Source organism: Patagioenas fasciata, chromosome 18, assembly GCF_037038585.1.
Source record: "Patagioenas fasciata isolate bPatFas1 chromosome 18, bPatFas1.hap1, whole genome shotgun sequence".
Lineage (NCBI taxonomy): Eukaryota > Metazoa > Chordata > Aves > Columbiformes > Columbidae > Patagioenas > Patagioenas fasciata.
In genome coordinates, this window is record NC_092537.1 from 14,054,344 (window position 1) to 14,079,928 (window position 25,585).

Genomic DNA, 25,585 nt, shown 5'->3' on the forward strand with positions numbered 1-25,585 from the left:
GGGGTCAGAGCAGGTGGCACACGGATTTATTGATCGCTTTGGGTGCTGGTGCCCCTGGTGCCCACCTGGGGCGAGGGGCACAGGGTGAGCAGGGTTGGGGGGGCAAAGCGCTGCCATTTCCATCCTCCCTCTGTGCACCAGGTGGGCGGGAATGGCTCCAAGTAAAACAAATCTCGATATATTTTTTCTATATATATACAAATATATAATATATATATCTCTGCCGATATATATATATATCTCTCTTCTCTCTCTCTGGAAAGGATAAAAGGTTAATTTCTCTTCACATGCACAACCAAAGCCACCAATCCATGGGGACAGCGGGTGCCAAGGGACGCATGCCCTCACCCACCGGCACCCCTAGAGCCCGGGGGGGGCCACATCCCGCATCCCCAGGTTATTGCTGGTCAGGTCCCGTCCTGCTCCTGCAAACAAGCGGAGGGAGAAGCCGAAGAAATGAAATCCCGCTGCAAAGCGCTGGCAAGCTTGTTGTCACCTGGCTGGTACCCAGCGCCACCCACCGTGGGGACACAGAGGAGACGGTGGCATCACCGCAGGACCGTGGGTGCTGCGGGGTGGGGGTGGGAGGGGAGGCACAGGCACCCAGTGGAAAGGCAAAGTCTGGATAAGGCGAAAAAAAAATTAAATAAAGAGCAGCGACCACCCCCAAACTGGGTGCTTTCTGGTGGCCCTCGGTGCCGGTGGCCGGTGCTGGCCCCTGGGTGCCACATGGGTGAGCTGGGGGCCAGGGACACTGTCATAGGGCTGTGCTCTCCGATTCCTCCTCCTCCTGCTGCTGCAGCCCCGAGAGTCTCTGCGATGCCTCTGGTGGGTCCCGGCGCATGGTGGCATCCGGGGGGACATGGAGCGAGGGGACCTCAAAACGGAGCAGACCTGCAGGAGGGCAGAGCCATGGGGGACACTGCAGCAGGACGCCTCACCAGGGCTGGTACCATGTTAGTGCCACCAGCAGGGATGTCACTGCTGCTCCCTGCTCTGTGCCGCCCCACCCTGGCCAGAGCCCGTGACACCAGCACTGATGTCCCCGCATACCGCCTGTGCAGGTGCCATACTGGGGCTGCACTGGTGCCAGGGCCGCAGCCCCCCTGGAGAACAGTGCAGCCTGGCTCTGCGGGGTCCACAGGGGCTCAGTGTCACCTGCGCTGTCCCCATCTCGCAGGTCCCCAGAGGAGCAGAGTCCCCATGCTCAGCTCGGCCAGAGCCAGGGGCTCCCAGCTGTGCCCTCACTCCCCCAGCCTCTGTGTCCCACGGTGTCCCCGACACCACCTGGCACTTCCAAAGCATGCTCCTGACTGTCCCCTCAAACAGCCTCACTGCTGCGAGGACACCGTGGGGACACACCCCAACAAACCCCAAGGACAGGGAGGTTGGGACAGCAGCACTGGCTTGTGCTCCACAGGGATGATGCCACCTTCCAGGGGACACTGTCACCTTCCTGGGGACAGTTCTGCCATGTCAGAAACATTGCCACCCTCCTGGGGACATTGTTGCCTTCCCAGGGTCATTATTACCTTGCAAAGGCCACTGCCACCTTCTTAAGTACATTGCCACCTTCCACTTGAGGATGCTGCCACCTTCCCAGTAACACTCCTACCTTTCCAGGGACATTGTCACCCTCCCAGGGACATAGCCAACTTTCCAAGGATGTTGCCACTGTACACCGTCACCTTCCTGGGGACATGGCCAACTTCCCAAGGATGCTATCATTCTCGAGCACACTGTCACCTTTCTGAGGACATTGCCACCCTCCCAGGGATGTTGCCACTTTCTTGGGGACACTGCAACCTTCTCAGGGACATCACCATCTTTTCCAGGGGACATAGTCACCTTCCTGGTGACAGTTCCACTTTTCCAGTGACACTGCCACCCTCCCAGGGCCACCAGCACCACCGAACCCGGGGCCACCAGCAGCCGCCCCCCCGGGTTACCTGTGAGGGCTCCGTCCCCCGCGGTGTCCGTGCAGGGCAGCTCCGGGGTTTGGGGGGGGGCGGGGGTAGGGGGAGGCTGGGGGGGCGGGGGCAGTGCGGGGCGGGGCCGCGTTTTGGGGGTGGGGCGAGATTTGGCGGCGGTGCTGGCGGGCGGGGGGAGGAGCGGGGGGGGCGGGGGAGGCGGCGGGGGGGGCGGGGAGGGCTGCGGGGGGAACAGGCAGGGCCCCGGGGAGGGCGCGGGGGGGCCGTAAGGGGAGGGGGTGCTAGGGGGGGTGGGGGAGAGGCTGGCGGGGGAGGGCTGTGTCCCCCCCTGCGGCGGGATGGGCGCCAGCTTCTTGGCCACTGCGAGAGAGACACGGGGGGTCAGGGTGCGGGGGGGTCACAGCGAGCGGGACCCCCACACCCCCCCCGCCCCGCTCCTACCTTTGCGCGGGGCGTGCGGGCTCTGCTCGGCGGGCGCGGGGGGGGCGGCGGGCGGCGGCTGCCCAGGCCCGGGGGAGAGCTCCTTGGGCTTTAAAGTGCTGGGGGGAGACGGGCGGAAATGGAGCGGAGAGAGAACGGACACGAGAAGAGCACCAATAAAGTAATAATACTTTTAAAAAGGAAATTAAAGAAAAAATTAAAGAAAGTAATAATACGAAATAATAATAATAATAATAATAAAAATAAAAAATTTGAAATAAAATAATGCAAAATTTAAAAAAAATAAATAATGAAAAAGGAAAAACAGAAATAAAGGAAAAAATAGAAAAGAAACCAAGAAAACAAAATAATAAAAATAACTAGAAAAGGAAAAAAAAAATAAAAGAATATAATGCAAAATAATACAAAAAGATCTGAAATAGAACCAAAAAATGGAATACAATAATAAAATGAAAAATAAAAGAATAAAAATAAAAGAAAAATAAAATAACATACTATAAAAATATAAATTTAAAAAATGGAACCCCCACAAATTAAAAACCAAATGAAAAGAAAATGTAAATTAAAATAAAATTAATAATAAAAAATAGAAAAAGGAAAAATAAAAAAAAAAAGGAAGGAAGGTGGCAGAGCCGCGAGGCCCTTCCCGCCCCCCCCCGCCGCTCCTCCCGCTGCCCCCCGCGCATCCCGGGCAGGGCCGGGGGGTCGCTCCCGCCTAAGCGCGTGTTTCTCGGCGCCCAGCCCGGCTGCGGGGCCCGGGGCCCCCGGTGACAGCGGTGACAGGTGCCCCCCCCCCCCACCCCGGTGCGGTTCCCCGTTACCTCTCCGGGCCGAGTCCCGCGGCGCGGGCGGGGGGGCGGCTGCCCCGGGGGGGCGGCCCGGGGGGGAGCCAGATGGGGGAACAGTGCCAGGGGGAGCGGGAGCAGCGGGGGGCGCAGGGCTGGGCGGGGGGGACTGGGCCGAGCGGCGAGGAGGAGGAGCGGGGGGGGGGAAGGCTCCGGGTGCAGCCCGGCCAGAGGGGACGGGGCCAGCAGTGGGGGGACAGGGGGACCCGCTCATCCTCGGGGCGGGGGCGGCTGGACCCGCCATCCAGCCAGGCAGACACCAGGTTAGCCCTGCTGCAAAATGTCCAGAAACGGCAGAAAAGAGGCAAAAAAAAAAAACAAAAAAGGAGGAAAAAATAATAAAAGAGCAGAAGCGTTGGCGAGGGGGGACAGGGGAGAGCGGTGGTGGAGCCCTCGCGGTGCTGAAATCCCCCCACCTCGTCCCATCCACAGCATGAACCCAGCCGGGGCTGCCACCCCACCCATGGGTGCACCCCGGGGCAGAGCCCGGCTTGCAGGCTGCTGCAGTGCTCGGCTCCTCTTTTTGGGGCAGAAAAGTGGAATTTAGGTGCTTTCTCATATCTGGCCCATACAAATTACAGCCAGACACAGACTGTGGGCAGAGGAAGGGCTTGGGGGACTCCGGGCTCCAGTCTGTTCCTTGCACCTCCAGCTCAAATTTTGCTACAGCCCAGCAACACCCAAAGTGAGACAGACAAGGGACCCGCAGGAAAATCCCTGAAGGTAGCACAGGTCCGGCGGGACAGGGACACTGCTGTGGCTGCAGGGATGCTGAGCATCCTCTGCCCCCAGGATGCAGCTCCTCTGCCTGGGATGCTGAGCATCCTCTGCTCCCACTGTCCCTGGGCTGCTGCTCCTCTGCCTGGGATGCTGAGCATCCTCTGCTCCCACTGTCCATGGGCTGCTGCTCCTCTGCCTGGGATGCTGAGCATCCTCTGCTCCCACTGTCCCTGGGCTGCTGCTCCTCTGCCTGGGATGCTGAGCATCCTCTCCTGCTGCCTCCGTCATGGCTGTGGGGTTGTTTTGCTGCTTGATTCACACACAGAGATGACACCCAGGTCGGGGACACGGGGGCGCCAGTGGTCTTACCTTGTCCGCTCGGCTCCTGGGGGGAAGCCGAAGCTGGTGGGAGGTGGAGAGGGGGTGGCTGAAATATCCGGTGATTGCTCGGGAATGGGCGAGTGGGGCACGGCGGGGAGCTCGGCGGGCGGCGCGGGGGGCTGAGCGGCCGGTGGGGTGGACGATGCCTTGCGCACTCCCGAGGTGCCTCGGCGAGCCACCCACGAGGTGTCCATCACCCTGACGCCCATGCTGGGGGGGGACACAGAGACAGGCTGTCAGCCCGGCGGGAAGGGACCGCTGGCACTGTGTCATGGCTCCTTTGGGGTGCCTGGTCCCTAAAAACTCGTCTTCCACTGGGAAGCTGCTGGGAATGAACCTCCATGGCAATAGGGTGGGGGTGGCAGTGTGGGACGTGTGCTTGTGTCACCCGCCAGCCACCTCTCCCTTCCCCAAGTACTGGCAGGTAGCCACATCCTCCCAGTAACCACCCAGCATCCCCCCAGCACCACTGCAGAGGATACAGTACCTTTGGATTTTCCTAAGGCTGCATGGGCAGAAACACATGATTATTAGTGTAAAAAACAGCCCTAAAACCATACAATGCACAGGGCGAGAGCACAGTGCCTGGAAAAGGAGATGCGAGGTCACGGGGCTTTGAGGGAGGGTGCAGGGGGCACAGCAGGGGCCAGGCTATGCTGGTGATGGGGAAAGCCCTGGGAACGTTTTTTTGGAGATGGGGAGAGCCCCGGGGGTGTTTTTGGAGCCGACCTGACTGGCTGCAGTCCCTGTGAGGTGCATGGAGGGTGGTCATGCACAGTGCAGAGCTTTCCCCAGGAGCAGAGCCCACAGACCTTGGGGACATCAGGGCATCTGACCCCATCATGACATGCCCCGGTGACATGCCACAGCCCACCACACTCCCATCACCAGCAGGCTGGGGACAGCTATCAAGCCCTGTGCTCACCTGAGCATCCCCAAGAGCAGGAGAGTGGGGGGGTCCTCCCACCCCAGGAGCACCCAACATCCACCAGCTCAGTGCCACCCCCACCAAGGGTGATGGCAATGCCACTGTCTCCCTCTCCCAAAACCCTGGCCCTGCGGAGACCCTACCCATCCTTCTTGTAAAACTCCAGCATCATGTTGTCTGTGGCCACACTGAGGGGCCGCCGTGCCTGGTCGTGCTGCCGCCGGTCGGCGTGGTCCATGTCCGGGGAGGGCATGGAGCTGTAGTTGGCGTTGTGGTTGACGTGCATGGGGCTGCCGTAGTTCCCCGTCACATTGAACTCAATGTCTGGGGGGGCAGGAAGAAAGGAGAAGGGGGGATGTTGGGTTGTGGGTCCTCAGTGAGGGGTGGGATGTGGGTATTGGCACTGCAGGAATTCTCAGGGGGTCCAGGAGTGGCTGGCTGGGCTCACTGCTGTGATGCGTCTTGCCAGATCTCCCCTTGAGCCCCGAACAAACCAAGGCAAGTGGGGGCTGGTGAAAATAAATATGGAAGCTCAGCAGAAGGACAATAGGACAAGGAATTACTGGAGAGAGTCCAGCTACAAAGATGCTGAGCGGTCTGGAGCCTTTTTCTTACAAGGAAAGGCTGAGAAAGCTGGGGCTGTTGAGCTGGAGAAGAGAAGCTGAGACGGATCTGATCAATGGGATCAATATCACAGGGTGGGTGTCAGAGGATGGAGCAGACTCTGTTCAGTGGTGCCCAGCGCCAGGGTGAGGGGCAACGGGCACAGACTGAAACACAGGAGGCTCCATGTGAACATGAGCAGAAACTTGTTTGCTGGGAGGTGCCAGAGCCTGGCCCAGGCTGCCCAGAGCGGGTGTGGAGTCACCTTCTCTGAGACATTGAAACCCCCTGGACCCACCTGTGTGATCTGCTCTGTGACCCTGCGTGAGCAGGGCTTGGACTGGGGGATCTGCAGAGGTCCCTTCAGCCCCACCAGCCTGGGATCCTGTGATTCAGCTCCCACTCCCCAGGGAGGGCCAGGGGGTCTCCAGAGCCCAGCCCCCCGCCATGGCCATGGGACACAGCCTACCTCCTGGGAAGAACCAGTCTGCATGCTGGATGAGCGGCTCGATGATGCCCACGATCTGCAGCGAGACAGTCGTCATCATCTCCGTCATGTTCCTGAGAGGTGGTGGGCAGCAGCTCAGCAACCTCACCACAGCCTGGCCTTATTCCCAGTGGTATTTTTGCCCCCTCGACCTCCATCCCCAGCATCCCTGTGGCACACCCGGATCCCTTACCCGTCCGCCTGTGGCCAGAGGAGGTTGGGCCCCAGCACAATGGCCACATTACTCGGTGTCATTTTATTTGTGTCCTGGTACTCGGTCAGCTTGGCCAGGAATTTTATCAGGTACCTGGAAAGCAGAGCCAAGATGTGTTGGTGTATCAGAATCACACCCGCCCTGTCCCCTCCCCGGGTCCCACTGTCCCCAGGCTCACCTGATGTTGTTGTAGTTGGCTTTGGGCAGCTTCTCGCAGGCACTCCAGAGAGCCTGCAGTCGCTTCTCCTGCTCTGGGATGCTGCGGAGAGGTGGGCGAGAAGCTCATCCCCAACCCACCCTGGGGCTTTTGACCCCTGCAGCCCTGCCTTTGGGGACCCAGCCAGACCCTCGGGCTGCTGCCAACATTATGTCAGTAAATTAACCCCCAAAACTCAGCCAAAATGAGAAGGAAATCGTTCAGCTGCAGGGTGGATGCTGGTCCTCTCCTCGCTTCTGTGCAGTCCCCCCAAGGTTTGTCTTTTGGGGATGTATTCACTTTGGAAGGGGAAATTACTGTCCCCCAAAACAACAGCCCTCTCCCCCATGTGCCACCCTTGGGGACCATTCCCTCCGTTGAGCCACCACCATGTCCCTGCTGTGCTCCAGCACTTCCAGGGCAGGTGGGGGACATGGTCAGACCCATATTCAGGTACCATCAAGGTGGGTCCCACCCCAAAAGTGATGCTCCTTTTCCTACCTCCCTCTGCCCCTCTGTCACCTCCCGTGGTGGCACAGGTTGGTGCCACCTCAGCTGGCCCAGTCCTGCCGGGTTTGGGGGTTCCAGGGTGCAGAGCACCCCAGCAAAGCAGGCGGGAGCTCCCTTGGCCAGTTGTCCCCAGGTCAGCACACCTGTCCAGAAATGGCACTAAGGGCTCATCCTAAGCTGCTGAGAGAGCTCAGCCACCTCAGCTAGGGTGCTCTGGACCATGGTGGGGACATCATGGGGGACATCAAGGTCACCCTTGCTGCTGGGAGCCATGATGTTCAAGGAGCATCACTGGAATCCTCCAGGCTCTCAGATTCCAGAGGAAACATCCCAAATGCTGTGAGCCACATCAGAAATAACTCATGATTCCCAGACCATCCATGGGGACCCAAGATGCCACCCCCCCGTGTCACAGAGAAGTGGTGGAGATGCCCCAGACTCACTTGGAGGCCTGGATCCACTCCTCATACAACTCAAATGTCATGAGGGGCTCTGGCAGCTCTCGCAGGTAGGACTTGAGGGCTCCTGTGACACACGGGGGACAAGGGCTCAGCAACGCAGGAGGTGCTCGGGTGGCACTGGCCACCAGTAACCAGCGGTTTTGCTCTTCAGCATTTTGACTCCCATCCCTCCCCACCCACATCCCCCAGCACCCGTTAGTCCCTCCAGCCTGGTGGAGGTTCCTGCAGAGCCTCTCCTGATCAGCATCACCTCATCAGCATCGCCACCCTCATTAGCGTCACCAGGGCCTCGAGGTCACCTCAGATTACAACTGCATCCCTGTTTTCTTCCTCGCTTGTGCCCAAAAGTGCTGCTCAAGCCCTTGGCTGGAGGGGACATATGGGTCGGGGTTTGTGCTCCTCGGTGATGGCAACTCCTAAATGTCCCCACTGCCACCAAGAGCTATATCTCTGCACCTGCATTTGTCCTCCTGTACACTCTGTCTTTGCTGTTGAAAGGCTTTGGAACAAATCAGAGAAGGGGTGAGGTGGGAAGGGACCACTGGATGGTCACCTGGTCCCACGCCTTGCTCCAGCAGGACCACCCAGAGCTGGTTGCCCATGACCATGTCCTGATGGCTTTGGAGTATCTCTAAGGATGGAGACTCCATCACCTTCCTGGGCAACCTGTGCCAGTGCTCAGTCACCCACACAGTGACAAAGTGTCTCCTGATGTCCAGAAGGAACCTCCTGTGGTTCACCTGGTGCCCATGGCCTCTGGTCCTGGCACTGGGCACCACTGGGAAGAGGTCTGGCTGCTTCGCACCCTCCCTGCATGGCTTTATATCCATCCTGAGCCTTCTTTGCTCCTACTGTCCCAGCTCCTCCAGCCCCTCCTCGTGGAGAGATGCTCCAGGCCCTTCAGCATCTTTATGGCCTTTCACTGAACACTCCATTATGTCCAGGTCTCTCTTGTTGCACCCAGCACTGGACCCAGCACTGCAGGTGGGGCCTCCCCAGTGTTCAGCAGAGGGAAATCACAGAATCATTTGGGTTGGAAGAGACCCTCAAGATCATCAAGTCCAAACATAACCCGACCCTGGCACTGCCCCACGTCCTGAGAACCTCATCTCCATCTGTCCAGCCCTCCAGGGATGGTGACTCCAGCACTGCCCTGGGCAGCCTGTTCCAGTGAACATGAAGATGTTCATCACACACAGTACCAACTACACCGCTAGTTACCAGCCTCCAACTAGACCCCACACCAGCAATGACCACCCTCTGGGTCAGCACCTGGGGGCTGGAGGGGCCACCACAGCACCCCCACCCCAAGGAGCGGTACCTGCGATGGCGTGTGGGTCGGCCGAGTACTCCTGCACGTCCACCACGCAGCAGTCCAGCGCGGCCTTCAGCTTCTTCAGCTTGGAGGCCGAGGGAGCCACTCGGAAGAGACCCTTTGCAGAGGACAGAGGAGGGTGTCAGACAAGCTTTGGGACCGGCGATGTCCCCAAAGGCCCCCTCATCCCCCTCCATCACGGCCAGCGGCGGGTGGTGGGGCGCGGACGCACCTCCTCCTGCATGCCGCACTCCAGCAGCATGGTGACACACGCCTCCACCGGGAAGGCGATCTCCCGCCCGCTGACGGCCAGGTGCTCCTCCAAGGGCTTCCCGAAGGACGGCTTCTCCATCCACGCCTCTGTGACGGGCAGAGGGGGTGACAGGACTGGATCCAGCATCCCCTCCCCAAAAAGGCGCTTGGATCACAGCATTTTGGCAGCAAAATATTCCATGTGGATGTTGTTAAAACAACAGGACCCCACACCGCTGTCCTGGGTGGCTCGGGAAGGGCTTTTTAAAGATGAAATCCAAACAAAATGTTTTCCGGTCACCACACAGGACATTTTCAAAGGGGCTGGATAATGTTTTCCAGAGGGAGCAATCACAGGCAAACCTTTGCAATATATTCCCCCTTCTTCCATCACAGTTTGAGGCAGGAACATTTTGTGGGATTGAGAGAAAAAAATAGAACACAAATCACTCTCTGCCGTGCTGCAGTGATGGCAGCACCCCAAGCCCTGCCCTGGGGAACGCGCTGTCCTCGGGCCATCGCGTGGGGCTGTCCCCAACCTCGGTGTCCCAGCCTCAAGCTGCAAAGCGAAGCTCCCAGATCCCACCTTGGCGCTGGATTCCCTCCCAGTGCTGAGCTCAATATTCTGGCAGGTTCCCCCCCCAATCCCCAGGATGCCGGTTGGATCCTGTGCCCTGTGACTGAATGGGATGGGATGGGGATGGGAAGGGGATGGGATGAGATGGGGATGGGAAGGGGATGGGGATGGGAAGGGATGCGATGGGATTAGATGGGGAAGGGGATGGGGTGGGATGCCCTCTCCAGCACCAGGACAGGCGGGAAGCAGATTGTGGAGCACAGGGAGAATGCTCAGCTGCAAACCCAGCACCACGCCACGGGGTGACAACGCAACCGCTCATCACCACGGTGAAGCCCCGCACGGCTCCGGCGTGACACAGAGCCCTTGGCCTCATGGGTAGGAGCGGGACAGAGCCCACGGGCACTTACCCTGCTGGGCTTTAATCTGTGGCAGAACGTTCTGCAGAAGCGCTAAGGATTTCCGATGGTACTCTGCCTGCACCTCGATCAGCTGTGGGGAGACAGCACCAGCTGTCACCCCCCGGCCGGGTACATAGGAGTCCCATGGGGATGGGTGGCACTTACAGTTTGAAAATAGTTTGCATAGTCTACTTCTTTGGCCACAAAATTGTACATGTCAGCAGAGAGCTGGTCCTGCAGAAAGCAGAGAATTAGTCACTGTCCCACTCATGCTGTTCTGATGCCACCATGATGGCCCTTTCTGAGGCCACCAGGAGGGACCAGCTCAGTGACAACAGGAGTTAGTTGGAAACAAGCCACAGCCAAAGGCTGCACGTCCCAGCGGGCTGAGCAGTACGAATTAAAACCCAAGAGGGTGAAGACCGGGATAGGAGGAGAGGCTGCAGGTTTTCTGCGGTCCCTGGGACCCAAAGGTCTCCCCGTCCCAGCAAGGAGCGGCCCCCCGGTACCCTGCAGATCTCCACTCTGTTGGCCGCCTCCTCCATCTCCTCCCGCAGAGCGTCGGCTTTGGCGCCCGAGGGCTGCAGGTTGCTGGCCAGACCCGAGGACTTGGCCGACTGTTGCCACCTGCGGAGAGAAGACAGAGCTGTCAGGGGGGACGGGGACCTGCGCAGAGCAGTGGCTGGAACCCAGGGCCCCATCTCAGCCAAGGCCACCACGGTACCCAGGGCTGAGCCCATGGAGATGGTCCCAACCCAGGACAGGGTGCAGCACCCACTCCCAGCCTCAGCATCCCCACTACCCGCAACAGGTTGCATGCACCCAGCTCTGATAAAGCAGTTTATTTCAGTAGAATGAGCCTCATCCAGGCAGGAGGAGAGAGGAAGGTGATAGGAGAGCCTGGACATGATGTTGGGGACAACGGACACCTCCCAGACCTCTCCCCAGGGCTTAGACAACTCAATGACAAAACCCAGAGTACAGCCCAAAGTCCCACCACAGTGTTTGGGACACAGAACAATCCCAAGGGACAGCCCTGCGCCATCACAGCACCACTCTACAGCCGCAGGAGCACCCGGCTCTTTGAGCTCATGTAAGAACTCACCAAGGCAGGGAAAAGAGGAAAACAATAAAGATTTGTGCCAGTAAAAAGTACGGGCAAGGAAAAGGGATCTGCAGATTCCACAGATGAGCAGAAATCTTGGCTCATCACAGAGCTTGACTTCAAGGCACATGGTGACACGGTGCAGACTTACTGTCCCAAGGCAGCTGTGGTACCAGGGCTATGGGACGTGCCCTCCCTGGCACTACCCATCACTTGGGAGTTTTTCTGTTTTATAAAGCAGCTTTGAAGCTGCTTCTTACCGCGTCCTGGAGGAGTCCATGTCCAGCACAAGCTTTGCCAAGTGCTTCCTCTGCTTTTGGATATTTGGGATTTCCACCTGCAGCAACACACAGGAATGGGAGGAGATAAACACCCCGGAGAGGTGACAGGGACAGGGGGAACCTGACTGCGACACTGCGAGATTGGGCTGGTGCCAGCCTGGTGGATAAGGGTGGAGCTCATTAGCTTAACGTCATTAGGGAGATGGCACCGTTTGTCCCTCCTCTGTGTCCCCACCCGGGCTGTGTCACCCCCCTGACATCCCCGACTGTAGAACCTGCATCCCTGAGAGGAGCATCCTTGGCGGACCAAAGCTCCCTGCACCAGGGAGCAGGGGTAAGGCAGGAAAAGGGCTTTTGGGGATGGCAAATATGAAGCCCCCATGCACAGACACCACTTAGAAAAGGCAACAGAAAAGGTTGAAAGCCCTGAACACCAGCACAGTGATAAAGCTCTTGTTTCTGCTGGGGAAGAGAAAATCAGAACCAAGTCTAAGACATTTTGTGAGATGTTAAAGTGGGGCCAAGAAACGTTGGGTGAAATAGAAAACAAAGTTGGCAGCAGAGGGGAAAAGGGGGAAAAACTTTACATAATATCTCAAACAAGAATGGGTCAGAAATAAGAGTGTTAGTACCTCTGCCTTCGGGAGAGGCGGAAAGCAGCACGAGCAACGAGAGCGGAGCTTGGGGGGACGGTGGCCCCGCAGCAGCGCAGCCGATGGAGCAAACGCTGCCCCAGGGGAAGCTTCAGCAAACGGCTCCAAGAGAAAAGTTGCTCACTGGGGCCAGGAACCAAACACACCGCTGGAGCCGCGAAACCCTGCGCTCCCCGGGCTTGTGTGGGGTGTGAGTCCCCAGCACGGTGACACCCTGAGCCCAGGACCCCCACCCGCCGCTCACCTCGGCCAGCACGAAGAGGGGCTCAATGACGTCCCGCTCCACCTGCAGCTCAAAGTGGATGAGCTCCTGCGCCAGCCTGTCCTCCGCCTCCCCGCACAGCCGCAGCATCTTCCTGCAAGGGCAGCGGCAGCGCTGGGCACCACGGGCCTGGGGGGGACAGGCAGCCATCCCACACCCACCGGTGTGGGTGACGGTCACCTAAAGCCCCTGGGGGTGGCAGCAGTGGTGTGGGACAGCGCTGCCTTAGCAGGGGGATGGAGGGAGGGTGACAGTGCAGGGGCTGTGGGCATCCCGCGTGTTAGGAAAATCTCATTTCTTGACTTTTGTACTAATTATAGTCTGAAATTGTACAGACTTTCTTAATAGAAATTATATTGTATAGTGTGTGACTAAAGGACCCCAACTCATCACAAGGAGAAGAATAAAGAAAACTCCTGGACTATAAAGGTGCCTATAAGAAGGATGGGGACAGACTTTTTAGCAGGGTCTGTTACAAAAGGACAAGGGGTGATGGTTTTAGACTAAAGGAGGGAGATTCAGGCCGGACCTGAGGAAGAAATTGTTTATGCTGAGGGTGGTGAGAGCCTGGCCCAGGTTGGCCAGAGAGGTGGTGGATGAACCATCCCTGGAGACATCCCAGGCCAGGCTGGACGGGGCTCTGAGCAACCTGAGCTGGTGAAGATGCCCCTGCTCATGGCAGGGGGGGCACTGGGGAGCTGGGAAGGTCCCTTCAACCCAAACTGTTCTGTGGTTCTATAATTCTGTGACTACCAAGATCACGCCAGCATCCCAGGCCCTCTGACACCGCTGTGAAACCCCCTATTGTCCCACACCACAGAGAAAGAACCACAGAAATTCCCAGCAACAACATCCCAGCATCATCCCATCTGCAGCAGAGCACCCAGGCCCCCTTACCCCAGCAGGGAGTCGTCGCCCAGCACAGCCGATCCCTCCATCAAACACTGTGCCAGCGTGGTCAGCGGCAGCTTCTTCTGCAAAGACAGGGCTGCGTTCCCCACCGCACCGTCCCCCGGCCCCCCGGCCCTGCCGCAGCCTCACCGAGCGCTTGTCGGCGTCCACGCCTTGCTGGCCCTGCAGACATGCCGTCAGCTTCTTGTGGGTGCTGTGCGACACCTGCTTCACCAGCTCCAGCCGCTTCTCCACCTGCGGACAGCGCTGCCCATCACCGGGGTGTCCCGCCTGGTCCCGTGCCCACCGTGCAGGGACATAAGGGACTTCTTGCCGGTCAATCAAAGCCATTTTAATTGCTGCCATATCGGGTGCAGCAGCCCCGGAGCCCAGCACCCCCGCAGGCAGGGATGCTTTGAGGTTTCACCAGGATGATGCTGTCCCATCGCAACCCCAAGGGCCAGATCCAGAGCAGCCACACGTCCCTGGGCAAGGGCAGGAGGTGTCTGACAAACCAAACTGGCTGCAGCTCCAACGCAGGGCTGGAAATTGCCTTATTTGCCTCTGCATTGAACAAATTAACAATTTAATCCCAAAACTCGGCGAGATGAGACATTAAATATCAGCAACCAAGACCTGCCGAAAACCAAAGCTGAGAGATTCAGGGAAAACATGGAGATCTCAACATCTGGAAACAAAAAAGTCCCTAAAGTTTGAAATCTTGGGAAATGATTTGCAAAATAAAATACTCCCTGCCCGGGGGCAGCGTGGGAAGCGCTGAGGCCGCAGAGAGTCCTTGAGGCCACTCACAGCGCCTGGCACCGCAGCCAAGCTGCCCTCTGCCACTGCACTTGTATCTATATAATCACATGTATTGTATATGCTAATTAACAATAATATGTATTAGACACTATATATAAAAATATTATATATATATAAGTAATAGATCTCTATGATGCCCAGCTGAGGCAGAGCAGCCTCTGCCATCTCTGCAACATATACATGATCCTTTCAACATATACATGGACATGTGTGTATATATATATAAAAAATTTTTATATAAAGTATGCATACTATTCGTATATATGATCTACAAATCATGCGCCCTGCCCATCCCTGGGGACAGCAGGACATGTCGTCGCTTTTGCCAAGAAGGTTGGACCAGATGATCCTGGAGGTCCCTTCCCACCCAGGATTCTCCGAGTCTCTCATTCTGTGCTGTGGTGGCCAGAAAGAGCTAAAGGTCACTCTGCAGCCACTGTCACCTGCAGGTCGCTGCCTCCTGTCACCAGCATCCTTGCACTCCTGTTTGCTGGCTGTTCCTGCACAATTTGCTACCTGATAGCAATGGCACACACCAAATTTCCAAGCCGGAGGGCAGAAATACACCAATTTACCCTCAAAATAAGGTTTTGAAGTGGGTCCAACAGCAGCCGGCCTGGCTGCCACTGCACCGTGATGGGGGAGGAAGGCGAGCACCCTCACTGAGGGCTGGGCAGTGGTTTTGCTCACCTGTGCTCGAGTTACCAGTCACGATTTAGAGAATCTGTGAGTTAGAAACCTCACAAATGCAGCAGTGGATTTGGGAATTCATGTCCCTTTGCTGGCACCTTCTCAGCTGCCTCCATCTCTGGAGCAAAACGCACCCAGCTGAGATGTCCCTGAGAGACCATGACCTGCCACATCACAGCCGTGCTCCAGGGCACCACATGAGGTTTTTGGCTTGGGCTGTTTTGCTGAAGTCGCCGAAACCATCAGCTTTATGGGAAACCCAACCATCAGCTTTGGGGACTGTCCCCTGCTGTCACATGTCCCCTCCCCAGGGCAGGTTCTGCAGCAGAGACGGGAAACCCAGGTGCCCGCAATCCAGCCAGCGGTATCACATTGCCATCCCGATAGAGCCAAGACTGGATCAGATTCCAGCTGACCTGAAAACCAGGCTGGGAAAGGGCTGGGAGGGCATGTGGGAGGGAGCCGATGCCGCTTCCCACGCTCCCAACCACCCCCAGCTCCTCTCATCGCCGCCGGGCGCCGCGGCCCCGACCAGCTGCCACATCCCACGCCCACGGGTGGGTACCCGGGCACCCGGGGTGGGTTGGACCAGCTGCAGAGCATCTCACCTGCAGGAGATCTTCACTCAAAACCTCCGTCTTCTCAGCCCTGCGAGACAAGAGAGAACACTCAGTGTTGGCGAAGGGTCCGGCACAGGCGGCAGCGCCGGGGCCACACGCTGCGGTACTGGGCACGGCTGAACGTGCTCTGCCATCTGGATGCAGCCGGTGATTTACAGCTCTCTGGGTCCACCAGCCATCACCTCGTCTCCTAAATAAGCAAAGGATGGAGCATCTTCATGGCTCATTGTGACCGTGCCACAACCCAGGGTCCTCCCCTCACCTCCCTCTTACTCCTCCATCATCCTCAGCAGAATGGGGATGCTAGATTCCCAGGAGAACGCAGAGGAGGGGGTGTATCTATGCACACAAGCAGCTCCCGGGGCTCAGCCAGGGATTTCAAGGACACAACCCGTCCACACGACTGAGCCGCCTTGCTCCGACACAGCCACCGAATCTGCAGTGGCAGCTGCCACCCGGGGCTTCGCCGCGACCCTCCCTGCTGCTCGTCGGAGCGGATTTACCGCTCCAGAGCTCGTGTTATCGCTGTCTGTGCTAGGGAGGAGCCGCGCATGCAGAAGGAGACACAAACCCGCTGCCAGACCCTCCCCGGCCCCGCGGCCTCCCTGTCCACGCCGCCCCGCGGCCGCTCAGGCTTAGTTAAACCGTCACACTCCGGATCATTTACTCATTTCTTTACATTACGTTTGTTTGTTTGTTTTTACAATTTTAATGCATCATTTCTCTTTGAAAAATGACCTCCATCAAGATGCGCTTGGGCAGAACTGTGATTTAGTCAATTAGTCCCTAAAAATCCATTAATGAGTAACAAAAGCTTGGTGCTCTCATCCTTCTTAAAAAAACACCTTTATCGCTTGAGCCCTGGATGCTTTCTGCTGTCCAAGCTGCTTTCTCAGCTTTGAGAGACTAAGTAAAGTATTGAGAAAGGAAATAAGGAGCAAGCACCAACGGAGCCGGGTTCCAAGGGCAAACCCAGCTCAGCAGCGGCGCCGGGCAGGGCCAGGCTTGGCCTGTGGGCTCATCCCCAAGAACACAGTGTCCAAAGACGTTTAAAAAGTGTAAATTAACTGCACTAAATCTGACGTTATCCCAATGTCTGATTTAAGTTGGTTTTAAAAATGAAAAAAATGCTATTTATTTTTTTCTTTTTTAAAAAAAGCAGTTAAATGAATGCATTACAATATCTTCTATTTGAAATGCCAGTGACGTGCTGGCCACCTGGGAGCAGGTTTTCCTTCTCTTCTGCAAATTGCCTCTGCTATCATTTACAGACAGGGCTGGAAAAGCTGCAGAATTAGCAGAAACAGGGAAAAGAGCAGCAAATATTCACTGGCACAGCCACTGCGGCCGTCCCCACTTCCCCGCTCGGGGTATATTTAGCCTCCCGAAGGAGGAGGTGGCAGGGAAGCAGGCGAGCAGCGCGCACCCCCGTGCGGGCCCCGCCAGCACACATCACTGCTCTGCACCCCGGAAATCACCGCCAAACTTCACAAAGGCTGGAGGAGAATGAAGTCCCTGCATCCTTGCACCGTTGGGAAAACACTCCCCAAAAAGTGATGGTTTTAGTGTGTTTTCCCTCTTCCAGCCCAGCTGCTGGATAGATAGGCTTTGCACATCCCATGGTCCTCCACCAGCACATCCCTCTCCCAGCAGCCACAAACCAACACGTGCTAGGCGCTCACACGCATTTTGGAAGCAGAAAACAACATTTCAAACAGGATAACAAAAATCTGGCCTCGTTTTGTTTTTCAGCACATCATCAGCACGAGAAACCTCAGCGTCCCGCAGCCACAGCCCCGGCACAAACACCCACGCCAGCCCTGCCACGTCCCGGGACGCTCCATCAGGTTCTGGGGCCTGCCAGAGGTTAACTTGGCTTTAAAAACGGGGGCAAAAAAAGTCTGCAGCACCTAATGGACAGGAACAAACACAGAGGCTGCTGGAGCCACCCAACGGCTGCCCAGGGCTGGGCAGAGCGCTGGGCACACAGCGGGAGCGCAGGTTTCCCTGGCTGGTTTCGGCATGTGCAGGAGCTGGGACGCTCCCTCCTCCTCTCCGGCTTGCGATGGGGATGGGGGTCTCTCTGTGGCCTCGGGGACACACCACAGTGGCACAGGGCTGGATGTGGCACTCTGGTGTCACCTGTGGCAGCGGGAGCAGGTACCGCGTCCCCAGGCATCCCCCTGCTCCCACGCCTTGTTGTGCAGAGCAGGGCAATGTGTGTCCCAGAAGCCACCACAGGGTGTTTTTGCAAAGCCAGAGCAGGGGACAAGTCTCCTGCCTTGGGGCACCTGGACCCTACGGGTGATGCCACCAGCAGCCACGGCCAAGAGCCTGGTCCCAGCTCCACCAAATGTGGTTTAGCAGCTGCAGGCGGGACAGATCCTGCTCCCGTACCCATGCACAGTCCTGCTGACCAACGTCCTGACACCCCCTCTAAAGCTCCTTATTAATTTTCCAGAATCTATCAAATAAATACAAATAATTGCCCTTGTCTCTGCACTTGCACCAGCAGCACTCCAAAAACTGCAAATAATATCCAGGAGTGTGAGAGCTTGCTAGTGCCTCCAAACCCACAGAGGGCCCAGCCCAAGCTGCTCCGCATGGTCACGTTTTCTGTAAAGACTGAAAAATAACGCCACCCTACCGCACTGACATCAGGCGGCATTACACCCCCGCGCTAATGCCACCGCGAGAAATCCCATTATATCCGTTATGTTTCTAAAGTCTCAGCCTAAAGTTAATACAGTTTCACAGGAGCTTAGATGGTTTTATGAGCCATCCTGCGAACCTGCAGCAGGTGACGCTTGGCGGCAAAACACCAGCGTGGGTGTCCTGCCAGGGAGCAGCTGGGGACATGGAGACTCTCCTGCTCCCATGAGGCTCCATCCTGCCTGGGTAGGGTGTTTTTTGGGTGCTGAGCCCTGGCCGGCACTCAGAGATGCTCAGGGAGATCCTGGTGTCCCAGTGTCACCTCCCTGGTACCCAGGGGGGATGGAGAAATATCATCCCACTGCCTTTTTTTGGAGCTGGTTGGCAGCATCTTTTTGAGGATTTTGGCAAAGCACCTTCAGCGGTCTCGGCCCTTCCTCTTCAACAAACCTCTCTGGTTTGTGCTTTATTCTCCCTCCCCATACCATGCTCATCTCAGCATCCCACCCACGGACAGCTGTGCGTCCCCACGTCCCCCCCAGGCCCTCTCACCTTGGCTTCCCATCCCCAGGCAAAACCACTCGCTGAACCCCCTGGGATTCCGGAGCCCCAGCTCCTGGTTTGCTCTCAAGTGCTCAGTTCAGACCACACGGAAGCCCAAACCACAGTGGTGCTTCTGAACCTGCAGCCCTACAGAAACGCATTAACAGCACTGAGAGGAACCAGTTCGGATGCCACTGACGCTGGGAAACGCGTTGCGCTCCAGTAGAGATGCTCTCTCTGTTCCAGCCTGGCATCTTGCTCCAACCAACGAATCCCCAGCCCCTCCAGCCCACCCCAGCACCCACCAGTCCATCCTCAGCATTTCTATGCACCAGTTTAAACCAGTGTCAGCTCTGGGCAATTCCTTTCACCCATTCATTTTCATGCGGGTATCTCACCCCTGTGTCTCAGAGCTCCCACACTGAGCCACAGCCTTTCTTGGGGAACCAGAAACTGGTTTTGCTTATGGAAGGTGACCTCAGCAAACAACAGCACCCAAAAGAGGGGGAAGGGACCCCCCAATTTCCCTGGTTGGTCCCTAATCCCCCAAAACTTCATGCCTTAGGAGTTATGTGCATCCTGTGGGAGCAACCCTTAGCAAGGCAGACAAGATTACTGGCTTTCAGCACTTTCATCTTTCCTTTAGGCAAATAAAAACTCATTCCTCCCTTTCCCCTCCAGATTTCCACCCTGAAGCTGTTTCTCTCAGCACAAATCCAGACAACGCTCAGCCTCAGTCAGCACTCACATCCCTGCAAACAGCCAGGAGAAAAGGACAATTAATATGGAGAGTTAAAAGCAAACAAGAAGGGGATGCAGCTGCAATTTGGTTGGGCGGTCACTTCTGCAAAAAAATAATTGCTGCCAGCAGGAATCAACACCAATCAAGCAAATTAAGTTGATTTCCAAATAAATACGACATGAGCTGCCAGTGTCTTGACCTGGGGAGCTGCAGCAAAGCTGGTGCTTCTCTGGAGTATCTCCCAGTGTCAGATATCTCTATCTGGTTGGATCATCCATCACCAGAATCCACCCTGTGTCCCCACCACCATCCCCCTTCTGATGCTCAAACCACCCAAGACAAGGAGCCCCCAGTCTTGGATTTGACCCTGAGCCAGCAGAACTCAAAGCATGAGGGGGATTTCACGGTGATATTCTGTCTGAAAGGGAAAACCATCATGCCCAACTCAGGCAGCACTTCAGCTGGTGTGGGGACGGGCAGGAGCCCGGACGTGAGTCTGGAGGTCAAGTGTCCGTGATGCCCTGAGGAGGCCTTTGCCCATGCCTCCTGCACAAAACACCCCTTTCACCCCCATCCCTGGCCACCCCCTTGCTGCAACATGCGCATAAATATGTCCTCACTATTGAAGTACTGATGCTGGCCATGTCTTCTGATTTCTGTTTGCTCCAGCCTAAAAACAGCCTCGTGGCCAAGCGTGGGCAGAGGGAGGCACAAAAATGCGGCCAAGGTCGCCCTGCGCCTGGAGGGTTAACTCCCCAGAGGGGTCTGTCCTGCCGTCCCACACGGGGATGAGGATGGCGCCCGGCTCCATCCTGGTGCTGCTGCATCCCCTTCCAGTGCCGCCACACACGCCTGGGGGCTGGTACCCGCGGGAAAATGCAAGGTCCTCGAGCCCCCAGGGCTCAGAGGTGAGGCTGGTGCGGTGAGGTTTGACCACACAGCTTGGTAAGCACTGAGCATGCGTCGTGTGTGCTGGATGGAGGTGGAAGCCCCTCGGGTCTCATCCGGGCGACCCCTGGAAGCGCTGGGCATTGCACTCCAGGCTGGATACTGCTCCAAGGACCATGCTGTCTCAGCACCAGCACCAGCTGAGCGCTCCGGCCACAATGTCCCCAGGGCCATGCTGCCCGACGGCTCCTAACCAGGATCCAGCAGAGGCCAAACGGGGCCGCGGATTTTTTTCCAGTGCGTTTTTAGCAGACGAGAAGCGAAACATCAAATATTTATATCCTCAAATCGCTACTCAGATCCCTCAGGGAGACAACTGCGAGCTGCAACATCCAGCGAGACGCGGTGAGACGGCCCCGCCGGCGCCTGTCCCAGCGCATCCCAGGCGTGTCCTGCCCCGGCGGGTGACTCGGAGTGACAGTCCCTGTGTCCCAAAGCCACAGCTGAGGGCGGCAATGCCCACCCAGCGGGCACGGGGCCAGGGCTCGCCCCAGCAGCTCGCCCCAGCAGCTCGCCCACTGGCCAAGCCAGGCTCGAAAAGCGGGATGAAAGGAGCAGGGAAGGCTGGTCCAGCTTTCCTCCGTCCTTCTGCCCACCACTGGGAAAATCAAAGGACTCAAAGCAAAATGGGGGATGGAGTTTTAAAGGCAGAAAAGCCTTTTTTCCTCATCTCTTTCGCTCCTCCCCCCTGGTGCATCCCCAGCAGAGGAAAACCCACCCCAGGGTTCCACCCTGACCACACTGCAGTCCCGATTTGATAACCACAGCGAAGCCCCCGCGAAGCCCAGGGCCCAGAGGCTGCTGCTGCGAGGACAAAAGCTTCAGCCTGCTCCATGGATGCTGCAGTTTGTCAGCGCTGCCGCCTCGCGAGGAGGATAAAAATATCCCCCGGGCTGTGAGGATGCTGCTGGCACCATCTGAGGGGTGCGGCGGCACTTGGCAAAGCCAAAAACCCAAAGAGGGTCGGCTGACAGTGAGCCCCAGCACCCCAAAGTGCAGACGGGGAAACCAGCTATTTAAAGCATGTTGTTCCCTCCTGCAAATCCCCTCGGAAAAATCCCAGGTGGTGGTTTTATTCCCTCTGTCCTTATTTCATACACGCAGAATAAGACATCCCTGTTTCTTGCAGAATATTCTTGCTGCACCAAGAATAAAACCTCGGTGCTTAAAGGCTTTACATTTACGTGCAGATGTCCTGGTGCTTGGAAAACCATCTGCCCTGAGAGCCACCAAAGTGACGTCCGCTCTGAAAAGCCACTGCTGTCCCCCGGCATGAGGGATACGGCTTGGGGATGCTCAGAACGGACCAGGAGGAGAAAACAACCCCCACCCACAGCGGCACTGTCCTCCCCAGAGTCCTCCCCAGCGCCCCCCGTCCCCTGCGCGCCGTTCGGCAGCACCGCCGTGCCGTTCCGCACGCGGCTGCGAGCACCAGTTTCATTCCTAACAGGGAAAACGGTCATACTGAGCCAATTCTAGAAAATTCATGGGGTTCTGCCGCTGGAGCGAGCGCTGCCACATGTGTGTGCACATGGTCCCACGGCCTCGAGGTGAGGACACGAGCTCCTGCCAACGGAACAGGTGAATAAATAGAATTTATTTTCTTAAAGTGCTTTGCAGGGAGCATCTTCAAAATGTTTTACAGCCATTTAGCGACTTCTCTTCCCTTTTTGCGCCCCATGGAGCTATTATGGCCCCTTAAAGACCAGGGGGGCAGTAATTCTCCCAAAGGTTGGGTATGAAGCGCAGGTCTGGGCTGGGATGAGCATCCCCTGTTCTTTTTATCTGGTGAAACGACCTAAACAACATATATAAAGTGCCCAGGGCACAGCAGAGCACGGTCTGCTGCGGTTGGCCCTGGCTGACCCTGACCCTGACCCTGACCCCAGCCCTAACCTTGAGCCCGGCCCATCCCTGCTGTTCCTGCACAGGTGACCCTGTCCCTTGGCCACCCGCCCCCCCCGCACAAGTGCCAGCTGTGACCACCTCGAAGGGACAAAAGGCTCCTCCTGCCTGTCCCCTGCCATGGGACCCCAGTGAGCCGCTCCCAGGGGAGACAAAACACCAGGTTTCTATTATGATTCCTTATTTCCATTTATTATTCCTAATCTCCATTCATTACTCCTCATTTACATTAATTATTCCTCATTTACATTAATTATTCTTTATTTCCATTTATTATTCCTTGTTATTCCTTATTCCCATCTATTATTCTGTATTTCCAGCCAGCTAGAGAGGGCTGCTCAGGGCTCTGCAGTGGGGAAGAGGGATAAAGAGTCAGCCCATGCTCCAGACAGGGACTGACAGAGACAGGCAGAGGAAGAGGACGGTCCCTGAGCTCCCGCTGAGCCCTCGGAGCCTCCAGCCACCCCATCCCAGTGCTGAGCAAAGAGGGGCCCACGCCCCCCCCGTTAAACCAGCCTGAAGAGCCAGCGGCACAGGCAGCCCTGCAGGCAGCAGACGTGCCAGGGCACTGTCACGAGCCGCTGTCGCAGCGAGCCCCTAAGAGGATTAGGGGTTTAGCGGCTCCAAGCCCCCCTGGCCACCATCCCCGCTCCCCAGGCTGCCAGTCGGGCACTGCAGGGACTCGGTGCGGCCCCGCGCTCCCGGGGATGCGGGAAGGAGGATGAGGATGCTCGCCTCGGCAGCGGCACCATTTTGAAGGCGTGCGAGCAGTGCCCGGCTCGCGTCTCCCACACGGCGGTGGAGGGACCTGGGGACAGCCCTCCCTCCCCTGCAGCCCCCAGCCGCGCGGGAGATGTGTCAAACCTCCTCCGCCTGTCCGGAGAGCAAACACAGCCCGGTGCAGACACAAGGAGAAATTCACATGCTCTGTCCCCAAAACAGCCTCCTCCTGCTGCTCCCCCAAGGGAGCTGGTCTCCCACACCACGTTCCCTGTACCATGTTCCCTGTACCACACTCCCACACAGTGCTCCCACACCATGTTCTTGCATCAGGTTCCTGTACTGCACTCCCACACTGTGCTCCAGCACCATGTTCCTGCACCGTATTCCCACACCATATTCCTGCACTGTGTTCCCACACCATGATCCCACACCACATTCCCACACCACGTTCCTGCACTGCGCTCCCACAAGTGATCCCGCACCAGACTCCTGCAGCACGCTCCCAAACGTGTTCCCGCACCACGTTCCTGCTGCTGTGCCACTGCACCGTGCCGCTGCACACCGTTCCCGCACCACATTCCCACACCGTGCTCGCTCCCACACCGCACTCCCACACCGAATTCCGACGCCATGCTCCCGCGCTGGATTCCAGCAGCTCGCTCCCAAACCGGGTTCCCTATTCTTGCACCACGCTCCCACGCAGCCACTGCAGCCCCGGGACGGTGTCCTGCGGCCACCCCAGCCCTGTGCCCATGTGCTGGGGCAGGAGCTGCTGTCACCCACCCCCTCCAGCCTGGCTGCGGATGCAGAGCCAGCGCGGTGTCCCCATAACCGTGGGGGACATGGTGAGGGGGGATGTGGAGAACGCCAGCAGAAGTTCAAGCCCGCGACTCCAGGAGGGGATGCTGAGCCTGGCACCCCAGCCATGGCAGTGCCAGTGCCCCAGTGCCACACTGGGAATGAAAACATAAATAAATCCCCCCCAGCTGCAAAATCTCCAGGAATTACACAAGAGCCACCACCAAACCCTGGGTCTGGCTGGGAATTGGCACACACAGGCATCCCCATGGGCATGGCCCCTCCATCCACACCCCAGTGCACCCCCTGCACCCCTGCCCCACAGCCAGCCAGGGCCACCCATGGGTGCTGGGGGGAGCAGGCCAGTGGGCCACCCCACAGCACCAGGGCGGGGGTGTCCAGTTGGTAGGTGACTCTGGGACACAGGGAACAGGCAGCGGGGCAGGCAGGGGCAGGTATGGGCACAGCAGATAAAGGGGACAGTGGGGCAGGTCAAGGGGGCAGTGGGGCATGGTGTGTGCAGGAGGACAAGCAGGGGTTAACAGGCAGGCAGTGGGGCAGGCAGGGAGCAGGCTGGGAGCAGGCTGTGGGGCACGGTGCAGGCAGAGGGGTGGTCAGGGTGCAGGCACGGGGCAGGCAGGATGAGGGCAGCAGGGCAAGGGGCACACAGGGAGCAGGAAGGCTGAGGGCTGGGCGCACAGGCAGTGGGGCGGGCAGGCTGCGCGCAGGGGCAGCACCGTGGGCAGAGTGTGGGAAGAACAGGGGCAGCAGGAAGAGGGCAGGGAGCAGGCAGGGCGCAGGAAGGGAGCAGGAGCAGTGGGGTGGCAGGAGGCAGCCCGGTGGGTGGGCAGGGGATGCGCAGGGGCAGTGGGGCAGGCAGGGAGCGGGCAGGGGGTGGGATTAGTGGCCGTGGGCTGGCAGGGTATAGCCAGGGAGCAGGGGCAGGGGGGCAGGCAGGGAGTGGGGACTGTGGAGTGGCAGTAGGGCAGGCAGGACACGGGTGGGGTGCAGGTATGGGGCAGTGGGGCAGGCACGAGTGTACAGGGAGCAGGGGCAGCAGAACAGGCAGGGAGGGGGCAGGATGCTGGTGCAGTGGGGCAGGCAGGACATCGCTAGGATGCAGGATCAGGGCAGGGAGCAGGCAGGGTGAGGGCAGGGCCCGTCCCCATCCCTACCTGCCCACGGTCTGGTTGGCGAGCTGGCGCATGCGGTTGAATTGCTTCTTCATGGTGGCGGCGGGGCGGGCGCCCCTCGCCCGGGCAGCGCGGGCGGGCAGCGGGGGCCGCGGGCCGCCCCTCCCGCATCCTCGCCCGGGCCGAGCCGGGCTGGGCTGAGCCGGGCTGGGCTGAGCCGGGCCGGGCTGGGCTGAGCCGGGCCGAGCCGGGCCGGGCCCGCCGCCCCTGCGCGGCTCCGCGCCTCCGCCTGCGTTCCGCGCCCCCCGCTCCGCTCCGCGCCGCACCGCCCCGCACCGCCCCCGGCCGCGGCGGCGATGGGAAATGTAGTCTGGAGCCGCCCGCCCTGGAGGGCTCTGCCGGGCAGGGGGCCCTTGGAGCGGGCCTGGCCCCGAGCATCCCTCAGCACCCCCTGGCATCCCCCCAGCACCCCCTGGCATGGTCCCAGCATCCCCAGCATCCCACCGGCATTCCCCTAGGATCCCCCTGTGATCCCCCCAGCAGCCCCCATCACTG

General features: G+C 58.3%; 1 protein-coding gene across 2 annotated transcripts; it reads right to left on the minus strand.

Annotated features, from left to right (window-relative positions):
• Positions 1-25,340, minus strand: ARHGAP44 (Rho GTPase activating protein 44). Of its 2 annotated transcripts, XM_065852219.2 has the most exons (21): positions 25,073-25,340; positions 15,575-15,614; positions 13,605-13,709; positions 13,461-13,537; positions 12,546-12,657; positions 11,628-11,704; positions 10,772-10,889; positions 10,428-10,496; positions 10,272-10,353; positions 9,265-9,392; positions 9,039-9,150; positions 7,700-7,781; positions 6,729-6,809; positions 6,530-6,643; positions 6,319-6,410; positions 5,390-5,570; positions 4,806-4,823; positions 4,307-4,528; positions 2,373-2,470; positions 1,950-2,291; positions 1-894 (listed from the first exon to the last, which is right to left on the minus strand). In XM_065852219.2, the coding sequence occupies exons 1-21, from the start codon at positions 25,123-25,125 to the stop codon at positions 758-760; spliced, it is 2,340 nt and encodes a 779-aa protein (XP_065708291.1). In that variant the 5' UTR covers positions 25,126-25,340; the 3' UTR covers positions 1-757. The 2 variants fall into 2 exon arrangements, with proteins under 2 accessions (XP_065708291.1, XP_071672675.1); XM_071816574.1 differs by lacking the exon at positions 4,806-4,823.
• Positions 25,341-25,585: the final 245 nt, after the last annotated feature.

Bases quoted from the DNA above. Each gene is read 5' to 3' on its own strand.
- ARHGAP44 (XM_065852219.2), bottom strand. From the start codon at position 25,125: ATGAAGAAGCAATTCAACCGCATGCGCCAGCTCGCCAACCAGACCGTG. The intron at 10,354-10,427 runs GTAAGTGCCACC...GTCTCCCCACAG, and splicing joins ATGCAAACTATTTTCAAACT to CTGATCGAGGTGCAGGCAGA. The intron at 6,810-7,699 runs GTGAGTCTGGGG...ACCTCTCCGCAG, and splicing joins GAGTGGATCCAGGCCTCCAA to CATCCCAGAGCAGGAGAAGC.